Genomic DNA, 17,606 nt, shown 5'->3' with positions numbered 1-17,606 from the left:
TTTTTTTGGCCATGCCATGCAGCGAGCGGGATGTTAGTTCCCCGACCAGGGATCAAACCCACGCCCCTTGCAGTGGAAGCTCGGAGTCTTAACCACTGGACCGCCAGGGAAGTCCCTTTCCCCCTCCTCCTGATTCCTCTCTCTCTCTGTACAAAGGAAGTCAAACAGCATTAACAAAGTCTCATGTTCAAAAAGGTTTAGACCCAGCAAGGATCTCATTCAGATTTGACGGAGAAATTAAAACCTTTACAGACAAGCAAAAGCTAAGAGAATTCAGCACCACCAAACCAGCTTTACAACAAATGCTAAAGGAACTTCTCTAGGCAGGAAACACAAGAGAAGGAAAACACCTACAATAACAAACCCAAAACAATTAAGAAAATGGTAATAGGAACGTACATATCAATAATTACCTTAAATGTAAATGGATTAAATGCTCCAAGCAAAAGACATAGACTGACTGAATGGATACAAAAACAAGACCCGTATATAAGCTGTCTACAAGAGACCCATTTCAGACCTAGCGATACATACAGACTGAAAGTGAGGGGATGGAAAAAGATATTCCATGCAAATGGAAATCAAAAGAAAGCTGGAATAGTAATTCTCATATCAGACAAAATAGACTTTAAAATAAAGACTATTACAAGAGACAAAGAAGGACACTACATAATGATCAAGGCATCAGTCCAAAAAGAAGATATAACAATTGTGAATATTTATGCACCCAACATAGGAGCACCTCAATGCATAAGGCAAATGCTAACAGCCATAAAAGGGGAAATCGACAGTAACACAATCATAGTAGGGGACTTTAATACCCCTGTTTCACCAATGGACAGATCATCCAAAATGAAAATAAATAAGGAAACACAAGCTTTAAATGATACATTAAACAAGATGGACTTAATTGATATTTATAGGACATTCCATCCAAAAACAGCAGAATACACTTTCTTTTCAAGTGCTCATGGAACATTCTCCAGGATAGATCATATCTTGGGTCACAAATCAAGCCTTGGTAAATTTAAGAAAATTGAAATCGTATCAAGTATCTTATCCAACCACAATGCTATGAGACTAGATATCAATTACAGGAAAAAATCTGTAAAAAATGCAAACACATGGAGGCTAAACAATACACTACTTAATAACCAAGAGATCACTGAAGAAATCAAAGAGGAAATCAAAAAATAACTAGAAACAAATGACAATGAAAACACGATGACCCAAAACCTATGGGATGCAGTAAAAGCAGTTTTAAGAGGGAAGTTTATAGCAATACAATCCTACCTCAAGAAACAAGAAAAATCTCAAATAACCTAACCTTACACCTAAAGCAATTAGAGAAAGAAGAACAAACAAAACCCAAAGTTAGTGTAAGGCAAGAAATCATAAAGATCAGAGCAGAAATAAATGAAATAGAAACAAAGAAAACAATAGCAAAGATCAATAAAACTAAAAGCTGGTTCTTTGAGAAGAAAAATAAAATTGAGAAACCTTTAGCCAGACTCATCAAGAAAAAGAGGGAGAGGACTCAAATCAATAAAATTAGAAATGAAATAGAAGTTACAATGGACACTGCAGAAATACAAAGCATTGTAAGAGACTATTACAAGCAACTCTATGTCAATAAAATGGACAACCTGGAAGAAAAGGACAAACTCTTAGAAAGGTATAACCTTCCAAGACTGAACCAGGAAGAAATATAAATATATAAGCAGACAGATCACAGGTAATGAAATTGAAACTGTGATTAAAAATCTTCCAACAAACAAAAGTCCAGGACCAGATGGCTTCATAGGCGAATTCTATCAAACATTTAGAGACGAGCTAACACCTATCCTTCTCAAACTGTTCCAAAATATAGCAGAGGGAGGAACACTCCCAAACTCATTCTACAAGGCCACCATCACCCTGGTACCAAAACCAGACAAAGATACTACAAAAAAAGAAACTTACAGACCAGTATCACTGATGAATATAGACACAAAAATCCTCAACAAAATACTAGCAAACAGAATCCAGCAGCACATTAAAAGGATCATACACCATGATCAAATGGGATTTATCCCAGGGATGCAAGGATTCTTCAATATATGCAAATCAATCAATGTGATATACCGTATTAACAAATTGAAGAAGAAAAACCATATGATCATCCTAATAGATGCAGAAAAAGCTTTTGACAAAATTCGACACCCATTTATGATAAAAACTCTCCAGAAAGTGGGCATAGAGGGAACCTACCTCAACATAATAAAGGCCATATGCAACAAACCCACAGCAAACATCATTCTCAATGGTGAAAAACTGAAAGCATTTCCTCTAAGATCAGGAACAAGACAAGGATGTCCACAAGGATGTCAGTCTCACTAGGACTCTTGGAAGTCCTAGTGACAGCAGTCAGAGAAGAAAAAGAAAAGCAATACAAATTGGAAAAGAAGAAGTAAAACTGTCACTGTTTGTGGATGACATGATACTATACATAGAGAATCCTAAAGATGCCACCAGAAAACTGCTAGAGCTAATCAATGAATTTGGTAAAGTTGCAGGATACAAAATTAATGCACAGAAATCTCTTGCATTCCTATACACTAATGATGAAAAATCTGAAAGAGAAATTAAGGAAACACTCCCATTTACCATTGCAACAAAAAGAATAGAATACCTAGGAATAAACCTACCTAGGTAGACAAAAGACCTGTATGCAGAAAACTATAAGACACTGATGAAAGAAATTAAAGATGATACAAACAGATGGAGAGATACACCATGTTCTTCGATTGGAAGAATCAACATTGTGAAAATGACTATACTACCCAAAGCAATCTACAGATTCAGTGCAATCCCTATCAAATTACCAATGGCATTTTTTACAGAACTAGAACAAAAAAATCTTAAAATTTGTATGGAGACACAAAAGATTCCGAATAGCCAAAGCAGTCTTAAGGGAAAAAAACGGAGCTGGAGGAATCAGACTCCCTGACTTCAGACTATACTACAAAGCTACAGTAACCAAGACAATATGGTACTGGCACAAAAACAGAAATATAGATCAATGGAATAGGATAGAAAGCCCAGAGATAAACCCACGCACATATGGTCACCTTATCTTTGATAAAGGAGGCAAAGATATACAGTGGAGAAAAGACAGTCTATTCAATAAGTGGTGCTGGGAAAACTGGACAGCTACATGTAAAAGAATGAAATTAGAGTACTCCCTAACACCATACACAAAAATAAACTCAAAATGGATTAGAGACCTAAATGTAAGACCAGACCCTATAAAACTCTTAGAGGGAAACATAGGAAGAAAACTCTTTGACATAAATCACAGCAAGATCTTTTTTGATCCACCTCCTAGAGTAATGGAAATAAAAACAAAAATAAACAAATGGGACCTAATGAAACTTAAAAGGTTTTGCAAAGCAAAGAAACTACAAACGACGAAAAGCCAACCCTCAGAATGGGAGAAAATATTTGCAAACGAATCAAGGGACAAAGGATTAATCTCCAAAATATATAAACAGCTCATGCAGCTCAATTTTAAAAAAACAAACAACCCAATCAAAAACTGGGCAGAAGACCTAAATAGACATTTCTCCAAAGAAGACATATGAAAAGATGCTCAGCATCACTAATTATTAGAGGAATGCAAATCAAAACTACAATGAGGTATCACCTCACACCAGTTAGAATGGGCATCATCAGAAATTCTACAAACAACAAACGCTGGAGAGGGTGTGGAGAAAAGGGAACCCTCTTGCACTGTTGGTGGGAAAGTAAATTGATACAGCCACTATGGAGAACAGTATGGAGTTTCCTTAAGAAACTAAAAATAGAATTACCATATGACCCAGCAATCCCACTACTGGGCATATATGCTGAGAAAACCATAATTCAAAAAGACACATGCACCCCAATGTTCATTGCAGCACTGTTTACAATAACAAGGTCATGGAAGCAACCTAAATGCCCATCGACAGACGAATGGATAAAGAAGTTGTGGTACATATATGCAATGGAATATTACTCAGCTGTAAAAAGTAATGAAATTGGGTCATTTGTAGACATGTGGATGGATCTAGAGACTGTCATACAGAGTGAAGTAAGAAAGAGAAAAACAAATATTGTATATTAACGCATATTTGTGGAACCTAGAAAAATGGTACTGATGAACCGTTTTGCAGGGCAGAAATAGAGACAGATGTAGAGAACAAACGTATGGACCCCAAGGGGGGAAAGTGGCAGGTGGTGGTGTGATGAATTGGGAGATTGGGATTCACATATATACACTAATATGTATAAAATGGATGACTAATAAGAACCTGCTGTATAAAAAGAGTAGAAGTTTGGGAAAAAAAAGATGTGGCACGTATATACAATGGAATATTACTCAGCCATAAAAAGAAACGAAATTGAGTTTTGTAGTAAAGTGGATGGACCTAGAGACTATCATACAGAATGAAGTAAGAAAGAGAAGAACATATACCGTATGCTAACACACATATATGGAATCTAAAAAAAAAACCCAAAAAGGTTCTGAAGAACCTAAGGGCAAGACAGGAATAAAGATGAAGATGTAGAGAATGGACTTGAGGACACGGGGAAGGGGAAGGGGAAGCTGGGACAAAGTGAGAGCTTGGCATGGACATATATACACTACCAAATGTAAAATAGCTAGCTAGTGGGAAACAGCCGCATAGCACAGGGAGGTCAGTTCGGTGCTTTGTGACCACCTAGAGGGGTGGGATAGGGAGGGTGGCAGGGAGACGCAAGAGGGAGGGGATATGGGGATATATGTATATGTATAGCTGATTCACTTTGTTATACAGCAGCAACTAACACACCATTGTAAAGCAACTATACTCCAATAAAGATGTTAGAAAACAAAAAGGTTTAGAAAAACAGTGGGCTTCTGACATATTCAGCTCCAAAACATGGTTCTTGAATTTGGAATATTCAGTTGTCCTCAACCATTAAACAATTTCTAAAGAGGAAAGCAAGTTCATTTTTACAAAATCATACTTTTTATTAATTGAAAGAAGAAAAGTTTGAGTAGACCTCTCTATTCTTCAACATGTGTTTCAGATAAAATACGTTTTAAGGTGGAATCATTATGTGCATTTATTTCATAATATGATGGCTTTAAACTGTCTCTTCACTCTTCATGAGTCCACACGTAAAAGAACAACCTACAATTTTATCATTTCCTCTACCTGGATGTCAAACTAGCATTGTGCTGCTGTTGATTCTGAGATGGTAGGATGGTGGGGTTTTAGTTAAGCCCAGAAATGGAATTCCTGTGAATGATTATTACAAAGGCAGGGGCGGGGGGACTTCCAGAGCCCAGATTTTTCATAGTTACTATTAAGGGTTTTTTTATGCTCGGAGAACTGGACAGTAGTAAATTAAGTGTCCGCATGTGTGTTAATTTTGCATTTTTAATGAGTTACCTATTCTGCCTGTCAAACAAGTTACAAAGTCCGTAGGCTCACAAACTCATTTCAGCACATTTTATCATCAATTTTCCACATGTTAGGGCAACTCAAGTATCTGTTACCACCACTGTGCTCTCCAGGGAGACGAGAAGCATTAATTGCTTATGTATTTTAAATAAATGGCCTGAATCCAAGGGACAAGGCCACTGCTTTCCAGATTACAATAGTTTCGTTGCATTTCTCTTTGTCTTTTTTTTTTTTCCCGAATTTTTAAAAGCTACGTCAAAATTACTGATGCACGTATCATCCCATTCCATAAAAATCAGAGCAGCTTTAGGCTGGCCATTTGCGTTTCATTTGCTGTTGGAATTCTGACAGCCACTAAAGATTCTTACAGCTTAGAACCTGGCATCTGAAATCACAGCTGCAGCACAGTGGTAAGAATGTAGAATGTAACCCCGCGTTCATAGCTGCTTTGCCTGTAGAAAAGCTGGGGAAGGAATAACCCAGTAAAGTACGTTCTACTTTCCCATCTCTTTCTTGCTCAGGCCCATCCAGAGCCAGGCTGAGTCCAAACCTGGGGCCTGAGGAGGGGAGAGACGAGTTGATGCCTGTCCCCTCCCAAGATGGCCCTGAACCGGAGAAGCCAGTGGCGGGTGGAGCTGAGCCAGGGAACAGGCATGGTTTTAGGGGGTCGTTCGCTAAGCGGAGGGCGTTTGGCCACTTAACTTATTTCAGAACCGAGTCAGCGGCTGCCCCTCCCGGCTCCTCCTGCCTTGGGCATTTTCGCTCTTACAGAAGTCCCTCTTCAACACTGATTGTTCCTTATCTCACCTAAGTGATGTCAGAAAAGATCCACGACCCCCTGAAGGAGTTCGGGGTTTGGGTTAGGAAGCCTGTGTGGTGGGAGGTGTGTCCAGTGCGACTCACCTGCCAGGATGATCCCCAACTCCTACCGCTAAGGACAGGAAGAGAAAAGGCAGCTGCGGAGAGAGAAAGGCTATTGCACTGCTTGTTCTAAAGACTAAGGACCAGAAACCAAGTAGGATTCCGTACATGAAACAAAACCGATTCTATTTGAGGTCCAGGTGTGATGGGTGAAGGGAAAGTTTCGGGCTCGGGCTCGGAGGAGAAGAGAGAGCAGGAAGGGAGCAGAGAAGCCAGCGGAGGTGAGAGGCTGCGGGCGGGACCGGGGGGCGGGGGATGGAGGGGGCGGCAGAAGCGCTGTGCTCGCTGCCGGCAGGGGAAGGGGTCACAGGGCAGGTGGGCCGCAGGTGGAGGGATGTGGGCGCGATGGAGCAGCCTCACGCCGTCTAGTGTTTTGGGAAGTTGCTGCAAAGGGTTTTCACCATAAACCATAAAACGCGTTGGCATTTTTCTTCCCTGCAGCTGCAAAGGGAGGGCTCGTGTCTGCGGGCCTTGCAGAGATGACGTCAAATGAGGTGCCCGAACTCTCTCTATTCAGCCCATCGCCTGCTCTGTGACTGGCTTCTCAGCTCCAAAATGGGGGGCATAATGTTCTCCTGACTGGTCTGAACATACAACTCTAGGTAGATGTGAAAGCAAGTTGATGACAATTTCAGATTTGTAGGTACAAATGTCTAGTTAAAAGATAAATAAGCCGCAGGGGTGGACACAGTGGTGACGCTTGTCAACCCCGCTGTTCAGTAAATTTGAAAGTTGCTAATAGAGTAGACCCTAAAAGTTCAAAGGGGAAGAGAAAGTTCTTTTTCCTTCTTTTTTTGTATCTGTATGAGATGACAGACGTTAACCAAACTTGCTGTGGTGATCATTTCACAACATATGTGAGTCAGGGTTAGGGTACGCGTTAGGCTTAGGGTAGTTATTAAACCTATCCCACTCTCTAGATACCCCTTAGCACGTAAAGGAATATTATTTGGGGGTCGAGCCATGGAGAAGAGTTTAGACACTAGGATAAGATAAGGAACACACCCATTATAAAGAAATCACATTAGGATTCTCTTTTTAAGCTGTTCCTTAAAACACTAGTGCTTAGGAAATCTTTTGGAGGCAGAAGCAGTCAAGGGTAGCCTAGGGTTAGGGTTAGGCTTAGGGTTAGACTTAGGGTACGGCTTAGGGTACGGGTTCGGGGAGGTGTTCGGGTACGGCATATGGTATGGGTTAGGGTTAGGGTTAGGGTTAGTGTTAGGGTTAGGGCTCGGTTTAGGGTACGGGTTAGGATTAGGGTACGTGTTAGGGTTAGGGTAGGGGTTAGGGTTAGGGTACGCGTTAGGGTTAGGGTAGTTATAAAAAAAAAAAATAAAGAAGCATATTTGTACTTCTAATAAAAAAAAAAAACACTAAAAAAAAAAAAAAAACATATGTGAGTCAGGTCGTTATGTTGCACACCGTGAACTTAGACGGTGCTGTATGTCAATTCTATCTCAGTAACACTGGGGGAAAAAATAATTTTTATGTAAATGTAAGATATTATCCCTTTGGTCTTAAAAGTAACCAAAAAAGGGAAAAAATTGTATTAGGGCTCAAACTTTTCTCTTTCTAAATGTGTAAATATGTCCTTGTTCTTGCCTTCATCTTCTCAAAATATGGTAGTTGATCTGGGATCTTATGAGTTCCCTCCTCACTTAAATTCCTAGGACACGTGTTGGCAACACACCCCGTTCCCGGGACTCTCCCGAGCCGAATATAACGGGCCTGCACAGGTGCTTTTTTATTGTGACACATTCATGTTCACTTAAGGGAAATAAGGTAATGATGTGTAGCTCTAAACAGTGAGATGCTACTATTTTGATTTTATAATAGATAAGGTCTAAAATGTCATTTTCTGGAGTTGGAGCCCACCACTGGTCCCACAGGCTACTCTGAAGTGATATTATGTAAACTAGGAGTTTTTTTTTTTTATTGGAGTATAGTTGATTTACAATGTTGTGTTAATTTCTGTTGTACAGCAAAGTGAATCAGTTATACATATATATATTTACATTTTTTAAATATTCTTTTCCATTCTGGTTTATCACACGATATTGAATATAGTTCCCTGTGCTCCACAGTAGGACCTTGTTGTTTATCCATCCTACATGTAAGAGTTTGCATCTGCTGATCCCCAAACTCCCGCTCCATCCCTCCCCTCCCCACCCTCCCCCATGGCCACCACCAGTCTGTTCTCTATGTCCATGAGTCTGTTTCTGTTTCATAGATAGGTTCATTTGTGTCATATTTTATATTCCACATATAAGTGATATCATATGGTATTTGTCTTTCTCTTTCTGACTTCACTTTGTATGATAATCTCTGGGTCCATCCATGTTGCTGCAAATGGCATTATTTCATTCTTTTTTATGGCTGAGTAGTATGCCATTGTATATAGGTACCACATCTTCTTTATCCATTCATTTGTTGATGGACATTTAGGTTGCTTCCATGTCTTGGCTGTTGTGAATAGTGCTGCTATGAACATAGGGGTACATGTATCTTTTTGAATTATAGTTGTCTGAATACATGCCCAGGAGTGGGATTGCTGGATCATATGATAAATCTATTTTTAGTTGTCTGAGGAACCTCCATACTGTTCTCCATAGTGGTTGCACCAACGTACATTCCCACCAACAGTGTAGCAGGGTTCCCTTTTCTCCACACCCTCTCCAGCATTTTAAACTAGGAGGTTTTAACTTATGTTCATCCAAGGACTACATCAGTGGAAATCAGGAAGTGGGGATTTTATTATTTTCACTATTTTCTCACTAAAAGATAGCATTTCCTTCTATTATGAATGTAGGCATCAAACCAGAGCAATTTTAGCAACACCTGTGATACAATCACCATGGAAATCACAGATCTTTTTCACATCTTACGACAGTTTTTGCTGATATTCTTAAAATATCTTGTACTCCTCAGTACAGTACTTCAAAGTGTGACAGCTTTTAGACCTATCTCCAGTCCTCTTAATTCCTATTACCTGTACTACTATATCAAGGTTCTTTTAATATTTTGAAAATTGCATTTCAAAATAATCAGCTTCATTCATAATACTATCTGTCTTTTTTTCTGTAAATGTTTAATGTGTATATATTTTTTTCATTGAGGTATAGTTGAGGTACAATAGTACATAAATTTCAGGTATATAACATAGTGACTCACAATTTTCAAAGGTTATATTCCACTTATAGTTATTATATAATATTGACTGTATTCCCTGTGCTGTACAATATATCCTTGCAGCTTATTTATTTTATATTTGGTAGTTTATGTCTCTTAATCCCCTCCCCCTATCTTGCCCCTCCCCCCCACCGGTAACCACTAGTTTGTTCTTTCTGTGGGTCTCTTTTTGTTCTATTCACTAGTTTTGTTTTATTTTTGAGATTCCACATAGAAGTGATATCATACAGTATCTGTCTTTCTCTGTCTGACTTACTTCACTTAGTATGATATTCTCTAGGTCTATCCATGTTGCTGCAAATGGCAGAATTTCATTCTTTTTTTTACTGCTGAATAGTATTCCATTGTGTGTGTGTGTGTATCACATCTTCTTTATCCCTCCATCTGTTGATGGAATATACTTTTTATCTTATCTTATGCATTTAAAATGAGATTTTGCGAAGCGGTCTGTGGGTTCCCCAGGCACAGTTATCAGAGCCTCTCATAACTGCCGTCTCCTCTCCGCTCCCTCGAAACACTCAACAGCCAAGGGCTGGAAAACCTACAGAGTTCTGTTTTCCTTCTGTAACGGTACATGCCTTGGATGCAGGTGGCCGAGCAGAAAAGACAGAAATTTTGAAATCAGACAGACTGGGGTATAAAATGGGCCCCTCCCCTTTCTGGCTCTAGTAACGTGAGCAGGGAATTTTATTTTTTGTAGCCCTAGTGTCCTGATCAGTAAAATGTGGCCCCTACCTCGTAGGGTGGTTGTGAAGATTAAATACGGTGACGCGCCTGGTGTGGTTCCAGCAGGTCACAGGTGTTCCAGAGTCACAGCTGTCATTACCCTTGTTCCACAGTCTGCCACATTCATTGTCAAGATGCTTTTCCTTCCCCCTCCAGCCCCGGCGCCTGTGCTGGGTCCCCCGTGGAACCCAGGACCCTGACAACCTGTGAAAACCTGACTTTGCTCATTGTGTTCATCTGCATCTTCACAGTACCTCTGGCTCATCCAGAGGAAAGTCTCCTTGCTCTAGTTTATTTTATTTTTTAATCTTCACACAGTCTGAATATGCTTGCCTGTAATATTTTCTTCTGAGTTACCTTGCTGTGCTGCTTCCCTGGAGCTACTGTAACAAATTACCACGGGGGGTAAGACAGCTGACATTTATCCTCATTGCTGCGGAGGCCAGATGTCTGCAGTCACGGCTGGGCAGGCAGGGCTCCACCCCTGTAAGCCCAAGAGGTGGACCCCCTGCCTCTTCCATCCTCGGGGTTCCCTGCGGGGCCTCGGCTCACTGGTGCGTGGCTCTGATCTCTGCCTCGGGCCTCACGTCTTTCTTCCCCTTGTCTCTGTGTCCAAATTTCCCTCTTCTTCTAGGGACACCAGCCATTGGATTAGGGCTCATCTACTAGTATGACCTCATCTTAACTCCACTGCACCTACAGACTCCGTACCTGCCACTATGGTCAAATTCACAGGTATGGGGGTGAGGACTCCCAGTAGATCTTCAGGGGACACAGTTCAACCCCAGCTCTTGCTGTCGGTCCTGGAGACTCATGTTAGACGGGGTTCTGAAGGGACGTGTGTGGGATCAGGGTTTTTCCCTCAGGTTAACGATTCACTTTTCACTGTGGTTTCAAAATATGTTTTGAAGTGTCTAAGCAGAGGTAATGAGATCTATTTTGGCTTTTACTTTTGTAACGTAAAGGAGGGAATCTTGCATAGAAGAAAAAAATGCAAACCGCCCCCCAACTAGGGAAAGTATTTTAAAACTATGCTGGGAAGCACGAATTAACGAGGCCACGGACAGGTCTGTTCACAGACGTTGGTGACTTGGGTGTGAATTGGTCCCGGGTGGGTCTGCGCTGGGCTGCTGGGCTGCGAGGAGAACCTGGACCAACAGAGCTCCAGCCCAGCCACTTACACCCAATGAGGGTGTTTTTAAAGCAGGAAAAAACTCTTGGAGGGCATGGATGTGGTCACCTGCTGTCCCTTCAGAGCGTCTGGGGCCGCTGCCTGTAGCAGAGTCTGGGGTAGGTCCTGGCTCGTTGGGTGCGGAGCGTCCTTTGCTGGGTGTTTGTATTTCCGGGAAGAGTCGCACTCAAGCTGTGTTCCCCGGGACGAACCAAGGGTGTATTTCAGAAGCACATAATGTTTGCTAAAAGAAGATTCAGCTTTAGAATTTGCAGGAAAGTTCACATTTGTTTTATTTGAATGTACCTGTCTTCTGGCAAAGCCTCACTGTTTGAATGTGAGCTTAAATCTGAGGGATTTCCTCCCATCCCTCTGTCCCTCCCTCTGTACTTTTGCTTTCAATAAAATGGACATTTCAGTTTTATATATTATGATTCTATTAACTAATTTCTGCACCTCCTGGGACATTCGGTACCACTCAGAAGGCATGATTTCTCCTTTCAGGTCTCACGTGGGGCTGTACGGTGCTGATGTATCACACGAGAATCACAGTTGGTTCTCCTCGTGCTGCCCTGTGGGCACGAGGGTTTACGCAATCAGTGTCTGATTTCCTGCCCTCTGCACGCCTTCCTTTACCTGCCCCCATCACTTCCTGGAGCCTGTTTGCTCTCAGAAGGATTTGTTACCTGAGAACTAAGACAACTGCTGGTTTTCCTAAACCCATGTCTCTTTCTGTCTCTTTTTTTTTTTTTTTGGCATCAATGAGGAAAGCAGGCTGCAGGTTGCATACGTGCAAAAAAAAAAAAAAAAAAAACACCCACAAAACCCCACCACCACCAACAAAAACAACAACTGCACATAGATTTGTGACCACTTTATTGCCTGCAATTTTGTTGTACTGTTTTTCTAGCATGTTGTTTCCAAACCTTTTTATCACTGGGTGATGATATAAATGGGTTTATTCTCACTGTGTGCTTAAGTTGTCTGTGCCGTTTGATTTAGTAATTGAGTTAAATAATCCATAATAGCTTGTTTTTTATATGTATGTACTGCAAAAAAACAATATTAACTTTTCCATGATTACTCTCATATTTTCCCACGGTGTCAGAGGAAAATGTTTTAATACACCCTCTTATACATTCTTTTCTGGAGATGTGCGAATTAAACTGACAAAAGACAGATTTTTATTCATGTGAGTAAGTGGGAGTTCACAGGAAAATGTGACTCCAGGAAGGGGTTAGCACTAGGAGCTTACAGAACATCTTAATAGGGGAAAGGAGGTGGAGAAAGGCACTTGGGGGAAAACAAGTGACTTTTAGGAAAGATAAGGGGCCTGTAGGTGAACAGCTGGGAGACAGGATAGTTTTGTGCCTGTGTCTGTTTCGGTGAGGGCTTCTCCTCTCAGTGACAAGTCATTCTTCCCTGGCTGGAAGAAAGAGAATCCCGTCCCAAGGGAGGGGACTTAACGACAACTGAACTCTGCTTTCACGCAGAAGAAAATCCTCTTCTTAAGTGCCTTGCACTCAAAATGGTGTTTATGCTACAGTGGTGTATTCTGGACCCCATCCCTGGTGACTTGAATTAAAGATAGTGGTCCAAGCTGTAAGAATCGAATCGGCAGGTAGCAAGGGAGTAGTGTTCGCTAGAGCCCTCTGTCTCTCTAGCAGAGGTGACTTGCTATATGGGAAGTGTCGTGGCTTAGTGGGGACAGAGGTTACAAGGCCCATACCTGGTGTCTCTGTTGCCGCTAGCTGGCTGCGTGGCCCTGGGCAAGTCACCTCGCTTCCCTGGGTCTCAGCTTGGAAATACGGGACCTGCATTTCTGGTCGCAGTTGCCACTGACTGGCGAGAGCCCAGAGTCCTTGGGCCAGTGCTCAGGGCAGGGCTGCAGCGGGACATCCGCCCTGCTGGGCGCTCGGCCAGGGTGGCCCGCTCTGCCTGCCCTGCGGTCACGTGACTTGCCTGGTTAGCCCAGCCCTCCCCGGGCTGGGCTGTGTCCTGCTTTCACTTGGTCGTTACGGAACGTCTCGGGATGCAGGAGCGGAGGGCACGGGGCTCGCGGGACTGCGCCTGCGCCTGCACGCTCCGCTGCCCCCCTCCCTCCCACAGGGCCCGCAGCGGCCTCCCCTGAGCCCAGACTTGGAGGATCCGCGGAGGGAGAGCTCCTCTCCGGGTGGGCTGAGGCCTGGGACGGTTGTTCCCTGGCACAGTGTTTTACGAGCAGCGATCCCCCAGGGCCGATGTGGGCGGCCCTCTGGCTCACCGTGCTCACGGCTCATCCTCCCAGGACCCGGGAGGGGACGGGGCAGAGGCAGGCCTGCAGACCTGAGGCACCTTGCCTGGGCCTACGGAGCCAGCTGGGGGCCCAGCCGGAGTCACACAGAAGTCTGCCCGTTTCCACACCTCGTGGTCTTTTCCCTAGTGCGTTGCCTTGCCTCTGAAAAAGTTACTTGAAAACTTAGAAAGTCTTGCCGACTTCAGGGCTGCAGACTCTCCAGCTGTGGGATTGTCTAGTCTGGAATCTGAGCTCCTGACAGGTTAGTGGTGACTAGTCCCAGCGCACACGGCCGGTTAGTCGGCTGATCTCGTCCTTGGAGCCCCTAGTTCAGTGCCGCCCCAGCAGACTGCGTCCCCAGGCGTGAGTATCGTGCTGAGCAGCCGAGACTCCATCCTCTCGAAGCACCTTCTGTCTGTGAACGTAGCTGAGAGAAGGTGCCTCAGGTTGCACAGTGCAGCCTTAGGGCCATTTCTCCTGCGGGCCTGCGTTACCCCGCCTGTTGTTATGTATATTTGGGGAGACACCCGCTGTAGTTAAAAGTCATTTTTATTAACTCACCGTGGTGCTGATTTTCTTAGTATCTTGTATCATGGCTCATCATGGGTCACCAAACATCACTAATGAAATTAGGGTTTTAATTCAGCCTCCGATTGAAGACGGGTTTGCTTCTTCTTATCCACGTCTCACATCTTTCCGGTACGCAGACAACTTGGGGGGCTGGGGAGGGGTCGGGGATGTCTGGCTCGTACCTTTTCTTTACCCTCCTGGAAGTCGCCGTCACCTAACTTGTTCGCATTTGAAAAGGTTGTGACCGAGGGGTCCTGGAGGCGGACCTCCGCACCAGAGGAAGAGAGGCCGGAGGCTCAGAGGGTCCCCAGGAGGAGGTGTGCACCCGGGAGGAGGCCGAGGCCCCGACCACTCTCTGACTACGGCCAGCCGGTCAGCCTAAGTCTGTCCATCCCTGAAGACTCGATCGCCGTAGACCCCCAGAAAGAGGACACTGAGGACGGTGACCACCAGCCCAGCGGGGCCCCCATCGACCCTGCAGACCAGACCCCTGCTGGGGGCTGCCCCCGGGGGGCGCCGAGAAGACGCCCCATCTCCGTGATCGGCGGGGTCGGCTTCTATGCGAGCAGCCAGGCGGAGGAGGGGGAGGCCATTCTGCCCCAAGTAAGCCCGGGCACGCTGCCACCAAAGCCACTTAGCCCTCCAGCCGCCTGGCCTCTGTCCTCTGGCTGCAAACTTACCAGGAAACTTAACGCTTTCCTTTCTTCTCTCTGCCTCGAGGATGACGTCATCTGCTCACAGCCTTTTCTTCCTGACTTTGAAAACATGCATGAATTAGAACTAACCCACTGACATATGGATGTCTCTTACTAATCCTCTGTCTTTCTGGGATCTTGAATAATACGGGAAGCTGGTTTGCTGTTTGTTCTGAATCGTCTGGGGAAAGTAGCCTTGCATATTTAGTGAGCTTCCTGAAAGAAGAAATCTGGAAAGAGAAAGTGTCACTTATCCTTAAAATGTAAAGATACGAAGAAAATAAACCAATTTTTTTCTAGAGATGAGAAAATAATTTTTTCTACCATTTTCTTACTCTACACGTTACAGCTTTTCTTACTCTTTACACGTCAGTTGCAGCAGTAACTGTTTTGACAATAGATTAAAATCTTACTATTATTCCCTTAGTATACTTTAGTAATTCAACAAGTGTTTATCAATTACCCAGAGAGCCCTTTGAAGCTACAAAACATTTAAATAAAGGCCCTGTTCCGAAGGAGTCTCTGTTATTTGGTGAGACTCATACCCCAGCCATGGTCCAGGGTTCACAGAACCATACATGACCAAGTGCCAGTTTCATTTTTTTTTTTTTAATTTGCTAGTTGATATCACAGATAGCCCATAAATTCTCTTAAAAGGGCAATTCTATATTGGTATTGGATTTTATGTTTACATTCTCCCTATAAGCCCAGCACAATGCTTATTTATAGCAAATACCCAAAAACCTCTTGCTTAATTGAACTAAACTGAATTCTTAAGTTAAAAAACAAATTATGTTGAAGAATACCTCAGACTTTTTGTTGTGTTAAGATGCTCTGCATGCTAGGAAATAATTCTGGAAGGCGGCTCTGCTCACCAATGTATCACCAATGCCACACAAGAAATAATTCTGAACGAAAGCAAACTGTAATCTATTTTAACTTGAAACACAGCCTAGGGGAGATCTAAAGCATTACAGACATTTTTTCACTTCAGAGCGTCCAAAAGAAATGGAGTAAGATAATTTTGTGCACTCTAATAAGCTCATTTAGGGAACTGGGTAGAAAAATCCTGAGAAAACCTACGGAAAGCAGGGACCGACTTGGCCTTGAGTGTAGTTGTAGGGACAATTCATGTGGAAGGTCACAAGGGCATACAGCTGATTCTAAATTTGTGGAAAACCAACTGTCCTCTTAGACAAGCCTCCACTGCCCTGTTAGTTCAGGTGAACGAGAGCCGTGCTCCGCAAACGCTGGTCCCTGCCTGCGGGTGGGTGTAGGGCGGGGGCCGCGGGCGCTGGCGTTGCCTCTGCTTCCCTGGGGGTTGCCGGGCGGAGGGGGGGCACCACTTCCTCCCCCGGCTTCCCCTGCTCCACGCTGGCCTTTCCTGAGTGTCCCCCGAGGGTGTGTCCTGGCAGGTGGCCAAAACGTGATGCCCTGAGGGGTCGGCACTGGGGTTTCCGGTTAGAGGAAGGTCGTCCTTGAGCTTGTGCAGCCCGGGCCCGGGCTGTGATCGGGGCCTCGAGGTGAGGATGCTGAGCTCCCGGGGCCCCTACTTCCTGCCCCTTCTCACCGCCTCTCCTTTCCTTTGCAGCCGGCTGCCCGGCCGCCCGTGCCCGCGCACCAGGTGCCGCCCTACCGCGCGGTGTCGGCCCGGCTGCGGCCGTGCGCCTTCTCCCAGAGCACCCCCATCGGGCTGGACCGCGTGGGACGCCGGCGGCTCATGAGAGCATCCAACAGTGAGTCTCGCGGGCCTCCCTGGTCCGCTCCCGGAGGTGGGGGTGGAGTCCTCCACCGGGCGGTCTCCATTCAACTCAGGAGCCCGGGCCGCTGCGCCCCGTCCGCCTGCCCTGGCCCCGGGGTGGGGAGGACTCACCGGCTGTCAGGAGCTGCCCCTGCAGGGGCCGGCGTATCGCCCCCTGTCCAGGGAGGGTGCCCTGTGGGCTCTGAGCCATCACGGTGGCCCTGACCTTGAGAAGGTCTGGGGACCGAGTTCCTACTGTGGAGGAATGAGCTCCTGACCGTGAATGGGCTCTCGGGGAGCATTTGTCTTAACCTGACTTTCAAAGCTCTTTCTGGGTGTTTGAGATTCACCAGTACTGTTTGAGCAGCACGGAAGAGTTTTTTTATCTAATAGAGTTGTTCATATGCTACCTTAGTTCTTACCCGGTAAATACGTGCTGACCTGAATTTATGGAATGATTCAGGTTCCTGAGAGAGCACGCTGACGTCCGAGCCAGCCCGCTGGCTGGACAGGGGCCTGGCCGGGCGCACGGGGCAGGAATAGGACGGCGCTTACCGTGGGGCGGACACCGCCCTATGTGCTCTGCTGGTTAGTTCGTCTGACCGTGCGAACTCCATGCTCTGGCGGATGCTGTTGTTACCCTCCTTTTACAGACCAGGAACCCCAAGTGCAAATAGGTGAACCACCCAGGATGTGGCAGAGAAGGGACGGGAATCTACAGTCAGATAGAATTTTCACTCCAGGCCCATGTTTTTAACCACTGGACTGTGCTGGCTCTAAAGAGACCCAGCAGACTGCCAGTGACCAGACCTTCGGTTGCCGGGTTTGCTGTCTTACCGTTGAAAAG

At 44.7% G+C, this 17,606-nt stretch overlaps 1 protein-coding gene across 4 annotated transcripts in view; it reads left to right on the top strand.

The window, feature by feature from the left end:
- The window catches only part of SPATA13 (spermatogenesis associated 13), a 267,083-nt gene that overhangs the window by 204,789 nt on the left and 44,688 nt on the right, over nucleotides 1–17,606 (top strand). For all 4 annotated transcript variants that reach the window (XM_059902616.1, XM_059902617.1, XM_059902618.1 and 1 more), the window contains 2 exons: nucleotides 14,561–14,926; nucleotides 16,610–16,754. In XM_059902616.1, the coding sequence (XP_059758599.1) occupies nucleotides 14,561–14,926; nucleotides 16,610–16,754 (511 nt within the window). The remainder of the gene's footprint in view (nucleotides 1–14,560; nucleotides 14,927–16,609; nucleotides 16,755–17,606) is intronic.

The sequence above is a fragment of the Balaenoptera ricei genome, chromosome 18 (assembly GCF_028023285.1).
Source record: "Balaenoptera ricei isolate mBalRic1 chromosome 18, mBalRic1.hap2, whole genome shotgun sequence".
Classification (NCBI taxonomy): domain Eukaryota; kingdom Metazoa; phylum Chordata; class Mammalia; order Artiodactyla; family Balaenopteridae; genus Balaenoptera; species Balaenoptera ricei.
This window is presented reverse-complemented; position numbering and strand designations above follow the sequence as displayed.